This window comes from Prunus dulcis, chromosome 8 (genome assembly GCF_902201215.1).
Source record: "Prunus dulcis chromosome 8, ALMONDv2, whole genome shotgun sequence".
Lineage (NCBI taxonomy): Eukaryota > Viridiplantae > Streptophyta > Magnoliopsida > Rosales > Rosaceae > Prunus > Prunus dulcis.
The window spans coordinates 18,037,538-18,054,416 of record NC_047657.1 but is presented as its reverse complement, the minus strand read 5'-3'; the positions used below and the strand labels follow the sequence as shown (position 1 = coordinate 18,054,416).

Below are 16,879 nucleotides of genomic sequence, written 5' to 3'. Positions count from 1 at the left end.
TCGCCTTGATTGCCGATAAACACTTCGAAAATCGCCTCGATTGCCGTTCGCCCTCCTCAGAAATCGCCTACGCAGAGCTCTCGCTTCAATTCTCAAATGCAAAGTGAGTTTTGCGCCTGGAGCAACCTCTATTTATAGGGAGATGGCTGCAACGGTACGCCTCGGGAAACCAAACGGCTCATAATTGCAGCCGTCAGACGTCATTTCGCTAGCCACGTGTCGCTTAACGGGTGGCGATGTGGGCTGCACGCCGGGTGCAGAAGACGAAGCGTCTCTGCACGCCCGGTGCAGAAGACGAAGAGTCTCCACGCGCCAGGCACGGGAAACGAGGCGTCTCTGCCCTCTCTCCTCTGAGCATCGGCGACTCATCGGATCCCAGAGGAACCTTCCCCAAGCGAACTTGCCGAACGGCAGGACAGCTACGAACCTTCAGGGGAGAACCAAATTCCCCTCCGAAGAACCTTCGGAAGAGAACTTGGGGGACTACTGTTTATACCGCATATTACCGACCAATGACCACCTGACACGTGGACGGAGTCAACATTTAACACTACAAGCCCTTCGGCAAGGACCCTACCGAATCATATGCATCCTTGTGCTTTTGCTCTTGGACACGTGTCATGCCCACAATCCACTCCTGCAGTCCCACATCGGAGATTCCAAAATAAACACACCTCCCAAGGCCTATATAAGGAGACCCCTATTCCCAAAAGAAGGGGGACAGAAGGATCAACGGTACGCTATCGCTTGATCTGTAGTCTAATCTTTACTAAATCCGTACTTACTTAAGCATCGGAGAGCCTTCGGCCGGTACCGCACCGGTACCCCAAGGTCTTACCCAACGTTCCCTTTTTGCAGGAACTTGATCTTCCGAAGACTAACTCCCTTCCGAAGACACAATATCACTAAGTTGGGCGAACCACGTGTCAAACTACTTTTTCGCATCAACAGTTGGTAATGAACTCTTTGTACTGAAAGGCTTTATAGCGTTGGGGATTGCTTGTGTTAATAAGAGCTCCTGCAGGTTTTATGAGACAATCAGGGGAAGGCGTAAAGAAAAATGCAGTAGATGTCCTAGCATTTCTGGAATTCGTAACGGCCCGATGTTCGGCACATTTCAGCTTCCCATTACTGATAATCTGCATCCATGTTTACAAAAATTTGTCATGATCATGAACAGACTATATAGAATAATCTTCAGTATAAAGAATGGTGATATGTACCTGTAACTGATAGCCTATGTTGACCACAAGTGCACTGGGAAGAGGCTCCACACCAATCCATTCCCCATCCTTGAAAACTTGAAGCCCATTTACATCCCCTTGAAGTAAAATGGTTATGAGGTTTGGGTCACAGTGTTTAGGTACCCCTAATGTCAAACTTGGGTCTGGACAAGGTGGGTAATAATTGACTGAGAGTAAAGACACTTGGCTACGTTCATCCCTGAAATACCCAGGTTCTAGCCCAAGTCCTTCACTGATTAGCTGCAAAATGTTCAAAGCCACTTCCCTCACTTGGGTGGAACATGCACCAACATGCTCTCTGAAAAACATCATTGGTAATTAATATCCACATATATCTCGAAAAATAATACTATTTGTACCACATTTATTGACGACATTACTAACTACCTCTTTAGCAGAAAAGCGGTCAGTAAACGTAGTATTCTTCATATGTTAAATATCGTATTTAATGTCTAGCTATTTGGTACCATGAAATCATTTCAGGCACTTACCTATATGTAATTGGCTTTTGAGGCCAAAATTGGATGCATTGCTCCAAAGGATGACAAGAGTGTCTTAAGATATCCCGCCAAAAATGAGCTTCTTCCCAGTCATAATTGCCACTGCTGGTGAAGAGCCTGCAGTTTTTGTTGGGGTCCTCAGAGTAGAGGCTTGCCTTATGCTCTAAAGGTAACTCAAAAAACTCCTTGAACACCCCCATTGTGTCTTTCAGCAAATTTTCTGGTATGCCATGGTTGATTACCTGCTTCAATTATAACATTTAGATGACATGTAACATAGTTATAAGTGGAAGCTGAGATTCATAAATAACATATGAAAAAGCAAAGGTGAGTTGACCAAATTAGGAAGAAATTGAAGCCTAAGCAACCTGAAAAAATCCAAATTCTTCGCTCGCGTTCAGCATTTGCTGAATTACAGAGGTTCTGTCATGAGCTTCTGCTCCAGCTCCACCCATATCAATCACTGGAATGTTGTTGCATAAAGGCACATCTAGCTTCCCGGGTCTTGCATCTGGTGGGAATATGTAATCGTCCGGCAAGGGTTGAACGTTGTACCAGCTAGAAACGAGCTTCTCCATTGCTCCAATGCCAATGAACATGCCCAGATAATCTGGTGTATAAACTCGGAGTAATTGGAGTAGCTTCCAAACTTACACCTGGTAAAGTCAGCCATCCATGTATGTGCTCCAATTTATTATTTATTATTTATTTTATTATATCAATTGGAGTTAATATAATATTTGTTCCCTTCATGTGGGCTATACTTGTATATGAATTAGTCTTGCCGGCTATCTAAAAATAAAATAACTGATATACATTAACAAAATAGAATTTGACGTAAGCGATAGTTAGCGATCGGGGATTTAAACACATGATTTTAGATATAAAGGTAAATGCTTTTAACTACTAAAAACTACATGTTACTTGCTACTGCCATCCAATTGAGGTGACAACAAAAACCCTTATAAATGTATGGGCTAATTAGTAATTTGTCAATACTTTGGAGTAATAAGACAACAGACCTTTGGGTCAATTAGTGAATAGGTCGAAATATAAAATGCCGATTTTAACCCTACTACATTACAAAAACAGCGAGGGTATTATAGACTCTTCATGTTTCATTTGCGCTTTCGATCCCTCAATTTTTACGAAATTCTCACAACTTTTATTTGTTTACGTTCTCACGTGTGGTTACCAGTAACAAGCTGGAGCATCCGCACCCGACCCGACGGATCCAATTAATCTTGGGTGAATTGGTTCGGTGTGTTCTCGATTGAAAATTGTGTGCCCTAGGTTACGGTATTTTTGCCCAGAATTTGGGGGTTTTGGGTTTTGCAAACTTTGGTTTCTAGGCAGCTGTCAAACGATTCCCTGCTGAGAATGGATTCAGAAGGTATGCGTTGGAATAATTTTTTTCGATGGAAAAAAAGAAAAATATTCGAGCTTGATTTTTATTGTCTATGAAAATTTGATTTTCTTTTTCTTTTTCTGTAAAATATTTGGCAGGGCAGAAAACGGCTAACAACCCATCAGTAATGCTTGCTTCTCTTCTGAGTAGGAGAGCCAAGCTTCAAGACGAACTCCGGGGCATTGAAAAACAGGTTCATTCTTTACATATATTTTTTAAATATTTCACTTTTTTCTTTCTTCTTCTATAATTTGGGGGGTGGGGCATGAGCCTTTTCGTTTCTGGGTTTCTGGGTTTCTGGGTTTATTGATTTCTTGGCTCATTTTCGGAGATATAGCTGAAATGGAAGACCTTTTATTTCATGGGATTTGCTGCTTCTTTTTTTTACATAAATGATTTACTTGTTCTTGTATGCTGCAGCATAAGCTATGGATGGAAAATTCATTTGTCTTTTTTTTTTTTTCTTGGTAGTTGCAGCTGAGCTGCATATGTGATACACTGGAACTAATGTTTTCTTTCAATGCAGGTTTATGATCTGGAGACGAGTTATCTGCAGGATCCAACTCAATGTGGCAATGTATTAAAAGGTTTTGAAGGGTTTCTATCCTCATCCAAGAACACTAACTTGTAAGCAGTAGCTAAGATATCCTTTGAAATGTATGAGGAACTACTGTTTGAGTACTCTGGGTATTTATGCCTGATATCGAGTCTTCGACCTGTTATGCTTCCATGTCATATTTTGCTTAGCTAGCTGAATTCTTTTATTCTTTCATGCTATAACGGGGTTACTTCTTTCACTGACCACTTTTCAAGCTAAAATCGTCAGTATTAGCTCATCTAGGTGGTCCCTATTAGCCATGAACAACCCAAAGCCATAGACATAAACTCACAGAATGACATGGTTTTACATGTCGAGTCCATATTATTTCCGTATATGATATTAGTAGCTTTTGAATAGATTGACTCAGGCAACACTACTTTATGTCAGAGACATGATTTTAGTCTGGGACAATTGGTTGTTACTCATTTCTCTAAAGGTATCTGAATTGAATGTTCTTACAACATATATCTCGCCAAATAGTCTATTTTCCCAGTTAGATTTTTTGATACATAAGGTTCCACATGCAAGTAATAGTAGACCAATGCTTAAAATTGATGTTTTCTGGATTATATACGTATATCTGTGCAAATTTTGTATAATTGGATTTACTGTATCCGTATTTAATGGAATGGAAATCTTCAAAACTTTTGGCTGCAGCTTGAAGCGATCAAGGAAATTTCAGCCTGAAGATAGGATGTTCTCATTATCTTCTGTCACATCACCAGCAGTAAGTATTCTGAACTTTAAAAGTTCCGTTATGGTGGCTTTACCAGTCTTCATCTTTCATTGTTGTAATTTATTGTCTTAACCAAATTATGGGTTCATTCAAGTGAATGTGTGTGAACTAAAAAGTTCAAAGCCTCAAAGGCAGTGCTGGCCTTTAATCCACGTTGCTAAATGGATATTCATATAGTTTCTCTTTTTCTTTTTTCAGGCTGAAGAACTTGCAGCCGCACGAGATGGTAAAGCTTATATATTTGCAAATATATAGCAACATGTGCAATCTTTTTTATTGTTTTCTCCCCTTGTGTTTACTGTAGATGGGAGATCAGACTTTGGTCCAGGTCGTTCTAAAGGCGGTATATATGCGAACGGGCAGTAAGTACACTATTTCTGTACACTTTAAATGTTATGCTAGAATTGCTACTCAAGCTGTATCAAAGATAGAAAACAGATGTTACCAATCGTACCGTATCTTTTGAGTCCTGGAATCAGCGTTCTAACTAAATAAATGATGTCACAGAGGAAAACCAAAGAAGGGAAGACCTGCGCCGAGGGATGCGAAGAGAATCAGGCCTTCAAGTGAACAAGATTATGACTATGAAGATGATGCGGACATGACACTGTGAATGCGGAAATGCTGGTCGACCTTTCCATACGAGCTTTGCACGAGCTAGAGCCTGAACAGAGAGACAGCTTTTGTTTATGGAATCTTGTAATTGTCAAAAGTCATGCCTCTCGGGCAATTTTCACTTGTGTAAATTAATCTTATCTCAGGCTGTAATTATTACTCTTGATAAATATTTAAAATTGGTTTTTTTCTGCATAAATTTTGTTACTTGACCAAACTTTTGATTGTTAATCAACGGAGGGGCGAATCAAACTTGGGTCCTCTTTCAAAATTCGGAAGAGAAGGAGAATGTCGCTTTTTCTATCAGACAAAATTTAGAATAAAAATGTGTACCTACCAATGAGAAGTTTGTTTTATTTCATTTTTGGAATTCAAAGCAAAGTGTGCCTTTTGTTGGCTACAACAAATGCTAAAATACAATCCAAAGGGTTGAGAACAGGAGAGCCTCTTCATCAAGTTGTAAACCTTTATAACGACGTCGCATCATCACATGTCCTTTGGACCTTGCTCATAATGTAGCGAAGCTCAAGATACTGAAATCCAACAAAAACGACACCATTAGCTGGCGACGCATTATCCTTCAATATTATTTCGCTTTTACCCAGGGTTGGCCCTCCGATTCTGCCGCCGAAATTCTTATCGGCACCAGACCCATTTCAGTCCTTCCCTCACCCTCCATGAACTTGTTGGTATGTCTCTACGCCTACGTGTATACACATACATATACATATACATATACACGTATACCGTATATGTATACGGCTTGTTCCTCGCACTCTGTTTCTCTCTCTATTTTGCATTAACATACCTTTTTTTTTTCTTAATCGTTCATGAATCAATAGGAGAAGATAAAGATGCAGAAGAAGGAACCAGACAAAGTTCCAACCCATGAGGTGCCGGTGTTCTGGATCGAAACCTCTGAATCAGTCTCATACCGCTGCGAGTTTGACCCCAAGGGTCAACTCACTGTAAGTTCCATCTTCTTCACCTTGTATTATTTGTATATTCACTTGCGGGTTCTAGGTAAGTGTTAGTTTCAGCAGCCAATGCAACCCTTGCCTTAAACCCTAAACCCTAAACTCTAATGAGGTGCCCAGTTGGGGACTTTGTAGTCAAATAGCACTGTAAGTTAGTCACTCCTTGTTGGGTTTTTGGTTTTGATTTTAACAAAGGGTAAAGAGAGAAGCTTCTTTAAATTGGATGCGGTTTGGGAATCAAAGAAGGGCCTTTTGCAAAAAACCATGGTATAATTTTTCAGTAGTCTGCTTTTGGGATGAAAATCAGGACGCTTTTGGTTCAACAATGTTTTAGAATTCCTGGTAAAATACACTACATAGTCTATGGGAATTTGGGTCCAGTTCGGAATTCGGGACTAGAAAGCGGATTACATGAACTAGCTGCGGTCAAGTATGTGTTTTTGCCAGTTAGGTTGGGTTTTGTTCATGTTTTTTTCTTTCTTTTATTTTAACTACTTTTTGACTGCATTGATTTTCCTGCAGGTGAAGCTTCTTGATGACTCAAGGCCAATATTCAATAAGATGGCTGACTCGTTTGTCAGTAAATTTTTCCCCTCAGGATATCCATATAGGTAACATATTGATTTATACTTCTTGGATAGCCCATAGACTAGTTCAATTACTGATTTAGCTTATGATTTTTTACTTATTCAGTGTGAATGAAGGATATCTTAGATACACACAATTCCGGGCACTGCAGCACTTCACCAGTGCTGCCCTGTCAGTGCTTTCAACTCAGGTTTTTTTCTGACACCTTCAAAGCATTTGATGAGTTAAATGACAACAGTTTTCTAAAGCATCATAAATTGGGTACTTCTAATCAAGTTTATTTTGCTTGCATGGTACTTTATCCATGTGAAATTTTGTTATGAATAGCACCTTGGATTTCTGATTGTTGTATTATGATTCATCATATAAGTGATACAAATGTGCTCTCTCTCTCTCTCTCTCTCTCTCTCTCTCTCTCTCTCTCTCTCAAAATATGCAATCTTAATGACAATTGTAATTTGGGTCATTGGCTGCCTTCTTACTTCTTTACAGTCCCTCCTGTTTGCTGCAGGCTTGCGACCAACCCCTGCCCAAGCAACTGTTGTAAGCTGGGTAAGTTATTAATGTTGGAGGAGCATCAGATCACTTGTGACGAAATCATGACTCTGATCACTTTCATTTTTAAATTTATCAAATTCTCTATTGTTGCATGCAGGTTCTAAAGGATGGGATGCAGCACATGGGAAAGCTCATATGTACCAATCTGGGTGCAAGAATGGATTCAGAGCCTAAACGTTGGAGAATTCTGGGTCTGTATCTTGATTCTGGAGCTTTGATTCATGTGCAACTGTATGTTTCTAATGGGAAGTGATATTTACTGCTTTTGGAACGTGTCTAATTCAATTAAGCCTTCCATCTTGCAGCTGATGTGCTCTATGACTTGGGAACTGGCTTGGAAGTTCTTTCTCCTTTATGTCCACAACTTTTTCTTCAAGTCGCAGGGCTAGGAAATTTTGCAAAGGTATTGTTTTTCATACAGATGCATACATCTGTATATTCACTTTCTCTTCTCAATCCTCCTCTCTCGTTTGATTTTTCTTCACTGCATGTAGATATAAAATTTCCTTTCTGATTAAATGTTTATTTCAATCAAGATAAAGTAATAGGTAAACTTGTTGTGGAAGTTATTTTACTCTCTTTATATTTAAACCATTTCCATGTGAAGTATTAAGCTCTCCAATCCTAAAATATCATTTCATAGATTCCTCAGTGTTGAAGTGTTTTACCTTTGAAGTTAACAGGGGATGGCAGTTGTTGCAGCAAGAGCAACAAGATTACCAATTTATTCTGCCTTTGCAAAAGAGGGCAATCTTAGTGACCTCTTTGCCAAAGGGGAGGCCATCTCAACTCTGTTCAATGTCATTGGACTAGGAGCAGGGATCCAGTTAGCATCTACTGTCTGTTCATCAATGCAAGGAAAGGTATAGGATATATGTCACTGTCTGATTCCAAAGTTTTACCATTCAACAAATTTTATTGTGTTCATAAAAATGGATTGCATCAAAAATCCTTTTTCAAATTAAGGATATGATATACATACATGTATATATGTGTGTGTGTGTGCGCGCGCATGTGCGCATGTGTGTGTATTCTAAAAGAAGAGTTTCATGTCATGTGTTTCTATGATAGTAGTGGAGAAAATAGGATTGCGTTATGTGTGTTTTCCTGAATTCATTTGTTATGGTAGTTGTGAATTTTTAATATCCCTTCCAAAGAAAAAAGCTTCTAATGATCTTTAACTCGTTGCAGATGGTTGTTGGGCCTCTTCTTTCAATGGTACATGTGTACAGTGTCATTGAAGAAATGCGGGCAACTCCTGTCAACACATTGAATCCACAGAGGACTGCATTGATTGTGGCTGATTTTCTCAAGACAGGGAAGATATCAAGCCCAGCAGACCTAAGGTATCGAGAAGATCTCCTATTTCCTGGGCGACTCATAGAAGATGCTGGAAATGTAAAAGTGGGAAGGTCTTTCCACGAGGTCATCAAGCCTTCAAAACTTGATGAATTGAAACAAAGGTTCCCTGAAGAGAAGTTTATTTTAAGCCATGGAAACAAAGAGGTCGACATGATATTGGAGCACAGCGCCACTGGTGAAGATGCATTGAGGGGGTGGCTTGTTGCTGGATACACCGCACATATCGAGAAGTCTTTTGGTGTGCCAAGTTCTAGTGCACTGCAAGAAGCGTACGAGAAGATGAATGATGTATATGGTCCATTTGTATCTGAACTGCAGGCCAAGGGGTGGCATACTGATCGCTTTCTGGATGGAACAGGAAGTCGTTTCGCATGGTGGTCGAATGTAGCTTCAGATTCAGACAATTCTTCTTGAAGATTTTGAAATTCTTTTACACAGGCAGGATTGAAACATAGGGAACCTTGTGACAAAATGTTTAGAGAGAGTAGGGAATCTCTGTAACGTCCTACTACAATACTGTATGGAATGTAGGATATAAAGTAAAGATAAACTAGCAGTCCAGCACATGCTCTCTGCGTGAGAAATTGCCATTTTATAATTTTATCTGAATTAATAGAGTAATTGTTGCCAACTGGCTCTAGTCCAGTGGAAAAAGGGTCTTCAATCGGTTTGATTCGTCTTCTTCTTTTTCTATTTTTTTCCTTCCTCTTCCTCCCTCCCCTGTCTCAATCTCTCCCTGCCTATTTTCTTCCCTTCTTCTTGCTCTCGCCCTCTCTCTTCGGCCTAAACTCGAAACTGAATCAACCCAAACCACCAATTCTGGTTTAACTGGACTGACTGGTTTAACTGGTTATTGTTCGGTGTACTGTTCCCAAAATAGCCAACTCGAAGCGTCCGATTTGGTATCCGGGTTGGACTGAAAATTAAACTAACCCAAATCGAGCCCACGCCTAGTTTAAACACTATGTAGGTTTATGTTCTCAATATAATATTGTAGCAAATTTTTTCAGGCCAACAATGGAAAAGTTGCTCATCATAGCACGCCCATTGAGATGCTCTCTTTAATCAAAAGCTACTCTAACAAAACGTGCGTTTTCTCTTAGTGTCTGGTTTTTAGCACAAACACATCCACAACTAGCCAAGCCGACGTATATAAAATACAATAAATTTTATAGGGCAGCCAGTGCCTTTTTTTGTTTGGTTACATTGGAAAGAAGGAAACCTGTTTTGATCCTCCATGTTAAACATGGAAGAAGAGGAGGACCACAATCACTGTGGTAATTTGGCAGCCAGTACTTTTTTCGGTTAAATATCATCCCATTTAAGATTAATAATAGTACTGGCTGCTATTTTTGTTCGTTTCGAAAATAAATAATTAAAAAATAAGGGAATTTTAGTCGGTCACAAATACAACATTCGTTTTCATGTCAAGCCAAATCCTAAGGAACTTGACATGTTCAAAATTTTCGATTGTATCAACTTGACATCTTCTAAATTTTTAATTTGCGAAAAATAATTATGTTGGACTCATAGATTAACCCATAAATCATATCACAGTACGTTATATTAAATTTTCAATTAATAATAATTATACTTATTTTGACTATTTAATACGTTGGTGAAGAATTAGGTTTAGATGACTTGTAGGTAAGTAGTCAAGAGTATTTATCTTTGCATTCGGGTTTAAGTATTTAATTGTGCGTTCTTCAATATGAAATGACAGTACTGCAGTTGTAACTCGTGACTCTTTCAATATGAGATGACAGTACTACAGTTGTAACTCGTGCCTAGTGATTCGTGAAATAGACTAAACGAAATCATGCCTCTAGAAATAGAAATTCAAATCTCTCTTTCATAAAGTGTGTAAAAGTTCTAAGTGCATGTTAAAATTGTCAAATTAATGCATCAAGTATCTTAACCCAAGCTTTTTCTACTTTTTAGATCGATCTTATACAGTGTGAGATTGTCTACACATTCTTGGACGACGTCTATCTTTTCAAATGCCTGCGTAATTAAATTTGCATGTCCAAGTTAATTGAAGCATGAGAAATTACCCAACCATTTTTTTGTGTACACATGATTTACATGGACTGATGTACCCTTTTTCCTTGATGTGAGTGAGGCTTGGCAAGTTGGCATGAATGTCGAGGGCTCGTTTGGTACAGCATTAGTTGTATAAAATACATCTTGAGGGCTTGTCATACAATTAACTGCTTCTTTGGAGCTCTCCATGCATGACGAGAGTAACACACGCATCAACTCATATTTGTACTTGTTTGAAATCTTCGAAATATAAAATTTGCCATCAAAATTATTAAATAAATTTGAATTGACTTGTGTACCAATTTCTGTCAAAGAAGTAGGTTAGAAAATTTGGGATTTAGATTATAAGGGAAAGTTTATCAATTGATATTCGAGAATAATAAAATTACAACGAAACGAAAATATGGTTCTCGTGAAACACTCTCTTTGAAAAGAACATCTTAAAAGCAATCAAGATACACCTCAAACCGCACAATAACATTGATCATATGTCGTATTATATGTAACTATGTTGAAAAGTATGACCAGCTTCTTATCCATCTTATGTCGATGGGTAATTAAAGTGATTGACTAACTTTATATACATATATTTAGGTCTTCATACATTTAACCAGGGAAAAGTTACCAAAATTTAACATATATGTAATATTATTAATACTGAATAAACTGGCTTGCTACTTTTTCCCTGGAGAGTCAAGTTGAAGTTAATTTGTCTGTAAGATCCGTCTATGCACGAGTTGATAGATTGTAATTTGTACGTCAATCATATCCTACCAAGCTTGCCAAAATAAATATATTAAATATTCATCTTTTGCTTATCCAATTTTGTACCTCTTTAATCAGAAGAACTTGCTTTGCTTTTGGGGTATATGGATGGTGTATTGGCATGATTCACTGATATCCAGTTCAATCTGAGTTTCAAACATGATCTTCTAATTAAATGTGTTCCAAATTCATCATATTTATGGATATCAAAATTCGTATTACACGTTATCATATGATGAATTACGTTCGTTCGTTCATTTCTTGATTTTTTTAAGTTAATTTGCGTCAACAACAAAGACAAATATGAAATTTAGGTTAATTCATGTCAACAACAAAGACAAATATGAAGACTTTTTTCTTCGCAATTCAAATTGAATTTCATTTGTTGCCTTCCAATTTTGTTAAATGTACTTAATTAGGAGAAAAGAAAAAGTTTGAAGTATAACTTTTTGACTGGATTAGTGACATCATTTGTGACTAATCGGGACAGTCAAATGTCCACAACAGTTGCTTCATTGCATGTATTATTTTTAATCGTGTTTGATTAGGACTTTACTAATCACCAATTAGCACCTTGTCCATATGGTGACTGCCGAAGCCACTCAATTTCCCTACTTTTATTTAGTTCAAATTTGGTGAGATCATCATTGGAATTTCTGGTAATTGTCCAAGTCGGTGTACTTAATTTAATCATTTTCTCTTTGAAAATTTTACACACCAGATAATGATAAAATAACAGAAAATTAGGATCATGATTTGATCATGAAGCAAGTGGTGAGCTCAGTGGCATCTCATGCCCTACTTACTGGTTTATAATTAATCTCACTGCTAATTGCGATTTAAGAGCTTTTTGAAAATTTTTTTTTTTGTGGAGAAATTCTATGATTGCATTCATAATTCAGCCAAAAAAGCCACTAACTACAAAAGGCCAATACAAACTAGCCACAAAAAGAGCCATTACAATAACGGAGCGGTCTAATATCAAAATTAAGACAATCTGGTGTGTCTCCGCTAACGATCAGGCAGGATCAAAAAACTCTAGCATAGGCATCCCAATTAAGATTGTAAACTTAGAATAATAAAAAAATATAAAGCTTGAAAAAACCAAGCCATAACAATACAAATAAAACTCTCACAAATGAGAGATGAAAAGCTCTCACAAATGAGAGATAAAAAGCTCTCACAAAGGAGAGATGAAAAACTCTCACAAAATGAGAGGTGAAAACTACACAGAGAACCCAAAGAGTCTCTGCAACTTATTCCAAACATAAAGAAATTGCAAAAAAGATGGTGGTGGAAAAAAGAGCTTTCTGAATTTAATTGGCTGCACAAATTGTTAGTGTCATTTTCTTAACATTCTCTCTCATAAAACAGAAGTGAATGTGAACTAAAACTTGATACATCTATACTCAATAGACCTCACACCTTTGACGTTTGTCTCTGCTGGATTGAGACTTCCAATAATATTGAACATAGAGACGGTCATATATAGGCACTAGATTTTGTCCCAAGCCCTATTTCTAATGTGAATGTAGAATTTAGCTCATTTTAAGGTTGGCTCAAATAGATGTCAACTGTTCCATTTACATTAGAAGTTAGGCATGTACACTATTAGTTTGAGTACTCTCCCAATGTTAGCATTATGGAGGGGTCGTTTTGTTTTAGCTTGGTTTGGATGCGTGGTATTCTTTTTTCTTGACCGAATTTTTCTCTTTTGAGAGTCTTTTAAGGTAAGATTTTAACCAGACCACTATTTATGTATCAAACAGCCCTTGTGGCGAAATTTGTGATCATATTTTAATTGGAATCAAAATTTATTCTATTTTAATATATATATATATATATATATATAAAAGAAAGAAAAAAAAAACAGAAAGAAAGAATTAAGCTCTACATGGATTTTCTTTTCTCAAACAACTCTATCTATCAAATGGGATTTAAAAATGGATTTTATTAAAATTAGGCAAATTTAAAAGAATATATATGATGTTGAATTTTGTCTGTGCAATCTATTCAAGAAAACTAGCCCTCTTTCTTTGACCCTCCAAGGCACTGATGTTGAACTTGAAACGCTGCCAGAAGGCAGTTTGGCCTTCCTTGTTTTTCTCCCTCAACAAGCATAAGCGTTTTGTCCTATACAAAAGTGGCAAAAGGAAAAATAAAAACCTTGTGGTTTGTTTGATAGAGAGGACTAGATTAGACTAGTAAAATGTCTGCATTCATGCCATGTTATGAATATGTTACTTAACTTGGAGGAATAATGAGGACTATTTATACGAGGTTTGATGATTAAAACTTATCCCTTCCTAATTCTTTTAAAAATGGTGGGATTATGAAGGATAAGTTTTAGTCATCAACCTCTTATGAATAGTCCTCATTCATCCTCAATTAGACAACAAAATTCATATTATACTTTGATTGCACATAAAATATAAGAATTTTACTAATTTAGTCCAGTCTAATTTATTCCTCCCTAACAAGCGAGGGCCAAGAGGTCTCAAAAAATTTCAAGCATATATTTAGACCAAAAACCAAATATATAAACTCCTACTTGAGTGAATGCAGTACAATAATTATTCATAAAAATAAATAAAAAGTCAGAACCGTTGAAAATTCAAGAACCTCTGCTATATATCCTGACTGGTCGAAACGCAAATTGCATGAAAAAGTTTGATCCACTTGGTTATAAATACAGCTAATAAAAAGGGTTCACATCCACTTCAGATAAAAAAAATAAAATCCCATATAAATCCCCACGTTTTAGTTTGACTAAATAATGACATGGGAAAAAAAAAAGAAAGAAAAAGATCTCCTATAAATATACAGTGGGGGCCAAATTTGTCTTTACAAAATAATATTTTCAATTGAATCATTTCTGTACTTTGGACTATTTCGTACCAGGCCCGCACACTTTAGCTTTGTGTGTGTATATATGGACTTGTGGCTCTCTCATTCTTTGGCCTTGCTATTTGCTTTGAGCTTTCAGAGAAAGTTGAAAAGCTAATAGCAGAGCAGTCTAGCAGCACAAAGAACACAGAGAGTTGGGTTTTATTTTTTCTGATAAATTTTTGGAAGAGGAAGATGGTAAGAGCTCCTTGCTGTGAGAAGATGGGGTTGAAGAAAGGGCCTTGGACCCCTGAAGAAGATCACATACTTGTCACTTACATTCAACAGTATGGCCATGGCAACTGGCGAGCTCTGCCAAAACTAGCTGGTAATAATTACGCACTGATTAATTGCAGTCTGTTTCTTGGGTTCTTCAGAAATATACGAAAGCATTTGGCTTTTTATGAAAGTTTCAGAAATTCATTGCAGAAAGTGGATGAATTGGCCTGATTTTAATTACCCATGTTGGCATTTTTCAGCGAGATGCTAAGTTTTGGTTTGCTACTTGGGACTCTGTTTTTCCATGTTTTGATGAATGGTTCTTCTTCTTTTCTCTTTAGGTTTGTTGAGGTGTGGAAAGAGTTGTAGACTCAGATGGACAAACTACTTGAGGCCAGATATCAAAAGAGGAAATTTCAGCAGGGAAGAAGAAGACGCAATCATCAACTTACATGAAATGCTAGGAAATAGGTACTTATCATCACTACAAACCAATTTGTATCTGCATATAACACAGTTGTAGCTGTTAGATCGACAGACCCGTCACTTTCAATTTAGATCGTGTTCGTATTCAATGTGAATTCACACAAATTGATGCTGCAAAAACAACCCTTCATTTTTCTTTAATTTCAAAGGGGTTCATACTACCAGCCAATCCAGCCTCCTAGCGAAGCATGTGGGCAAAAGATTCCTTACACAACTTTCTCATGCGCGAGCCTAAACAACAAAAAAAGCTCGTTTTTCAAGCAATTAAAATACCAACAACAAAAAAACATGGCACTTTTGCGTAGTGCACATAATCATTCACGTGACTAGAACAGAACAGAACTGATTTGATTTCTGATTTTGCTCTTGTTTTTTACTTTTCCTATAATCTCAGATGGTCAGCAATTGCAGCGAGATTGCCGGGTCGTACAGACAATGAAATTAAAAACGTTTGGCACACCCACTTAAAAAAGAGGCTCAAACAAAACCAAACCACCACCTCAGACACCAGAGCGCACTTTTTCTCCACAAAAACAGAGCAAGAGCCGGAGCCCAGTGAAAAATCTGAGAGCTTGGATTGTGGGCCGGCATCTCCTCCTCAATGCACCTCAAGTGACACGTCATCAGCCACCACAAGCGACAACAACAGCAACAGCAGCAACAACGACAAGACATGCATGGAGTTTGATGGGTACGCAGCAAACTTACCAGAGGCTGATGAGAGCTTCTGGTCGGAGGTATTGTCGGCTGAGAATTCTGATCAGATGGTGGACCAGTTTCAGGCCATTGGTGGTGTCCCAAGAGTTGGTGTGGGCCCTGCTGATGATGGGTTTTGCTTAGATATGTATGACGATAACAGCATGGATTTTTGGCTCAATATTTTCCCAGGAGCGGATGAAATTCCAGAGTTATTATTAGGTATTTGATTTGGAGAGAACGAGAAGACTGTTTTGTAATTTTGTTCATTAAGCTTTCGGTTGGGAAATAGAATTTCGTTTGCTTGCTGCCGTCCGATTCTTTGACCTTTAGAAAAACAAAAATGAGACCATCGTATTCAACGCGGCAAAACATAAATATATATTTTGTTCAATTTTGTCGGAATGAATTTGTCTGTGGAAAAAATAATCATCATCTAAATCTGTGTTCGACTAGCAAGCAAGAAAGCAATACTTTCTGAACTTAGAGCACACAGGACAAGTTTGGTTGAGGTTTATGGAGAAAAACCTGTATATCACGAGGGATATAGTAAAATAGTAGCGTTATCCCGTGACATGCAAATTCTTCTCAAATTTATGAGATGGATGTCACCATGATCCAAGAACCAAGACAAACGTTAATCAATGGTGGTTAAAGGCTAACTTGTTAATCAATGACTAATATGAAGATGAAACTACCAGTTAATCAGCTTGGGATTGTGTAGTCTTTTGCAAAATAGATCATACTATATGCACTTAATGTTTTCTTAATTAGCCTACCAAAGGGTGGTGAATGGTAAATTTTCAAAGAAGAATGATATTTAGGCGGACATTGTTAGTTGAAATCATGCTATATAATAATATTTTTTTTTATCAAAAAGTCTGATATATTAATTAGTTAATCAAACTATCGACCTCAATTTCTTAGTTAATCATACGTTAGGTGTACCTTTTTTATCACGTAACGAATAATATTTTCTTATCAGACAGTTTGATATATTAATTAGTTAATCAAACTATTGACCTAATTTTCTTAGTTAATCATACGTTAAGTGCACTCTTCTATCCGGTAACGAGACAGAGAAAATAATTTTATATAGTTATGATAGCCAACGCGCAATAACTTGAGAGATTAAGAAAAAGGTTTCAGAAATCGGTAATAGCTAAGGTTTTTTTTCCTCTCTTTCACTTAAAAT

At 37.4% G+C, this 16,879-nt stretch overlaps 4 protein-coding genes across 5 annotated transcripts; 3 read left to right on the top strand and 1 right to left on the bottom strand.

The window, feature by feature from the left end:
* Positions 1-944: 944 nt before the first annotated feature.
* LOC117638653 (flavanone 3-dioxygenase 2-like) lies at positions 945-2,322 on the bottom strand. The gene is made up of 4 exons (XM_034373750.1): positions 2,113-2,322; positions 1,736-1,986; positions 1,224-1,542; positions 945-1,139 (listed from the first exon to the last, which is right to left on the bottom strand). The coding sequence occupies exons 1-4, from the start codon at positions 2,320-2,322 to the stop codon at positions 945-947; spliced, it is 975 nt and encodes a 324-aa protein (XP_034229641.1).
* A 659-nt stretch (positions 2,323-2,981) lies between these two features.
* LOC117637548 (chromatin modification-related protein MEAF6) lies at positions 2,982-5,311 on the top strand. Of its 2 annotated transcripts, none has more exons than XM_034372456.1 (7): positions 2,982-3,137; positions 3,256-3,345; positions 3,679-3,779; positions 4,411-4,480; positions 4,688-4,715; positions 4,794-4,851; positions 4,997-5,311. In XM_034372456.1, the coding sequence occupies exons 2-7, from the start codon at positions 3,280-3,282 to the stop codon at positions 5,100-5,102; spliced, it is 429 nt and encodes a 142-aa protein (XP_034228347.1). In that variant the 5' UTR covers positions 2,982-3,137; positions 3,256-3,279; the 3' UTR covers positions 5,103-5,311. The 2 variants fall into 2 exon arrangements, with proteins under 2 accessions (XP_034228347.1, XP_034228345.1); XM_034372454.1 differs by having other exon boundaries at positions 3,251-3,345.
* A 311-nt stretch (positions 5,312-5,622) lies between these two features.
* On the top strand, positions 5,623-9,243 carry LOC117612293 (protein root UVB sensitive 2, chloroplastic). Its single transcript, XM_034341078.1, has 9 exons — positions 5,623-5,793; positions 5,947-6,072; positions 6,604-6,692; positions 6,775-6,859; positions 7,162-7,221; positions 7,325-7,418; positions 7,533-7,630; positions 7,911-8,090; positions 8,419-9,243. Exons 1-9 carry the CDS (start codon positions 5,782-5,784, stop codon positions 9,001-9,003), a joined length of 1,329 nt encoding a protein of 442 aa, XP_034196969.1. The 5' UTR covers positions 5,623-5,781; the 3' UTR covers positions 9,004-9,243.
* A 5,069-nt stretch (positions 9,244-14,312) lies between these two features.
* On the top strand, positions 14,313-15,995 carry LOC117638048 (transcription factor MYB30-like). The gene is made up of 3 exons (XM_034373129.1): positions 14,313-14,611; positions 14,844-14,973; positions 15,383-15,995. Exons 1-3 carry the CDS (start codon positions 14,479-14,481, stop codon positions 15,912-15,914), a joined length of 795 nt encoding a protein of 264 aa, XP_034229020.1. The 5' UTR covers positions 14,313-14,478; the 3' UTR covers positions 15,915-15,995.
* Positions 15,996-16,879: the final 884 nt, after the last annotated feature.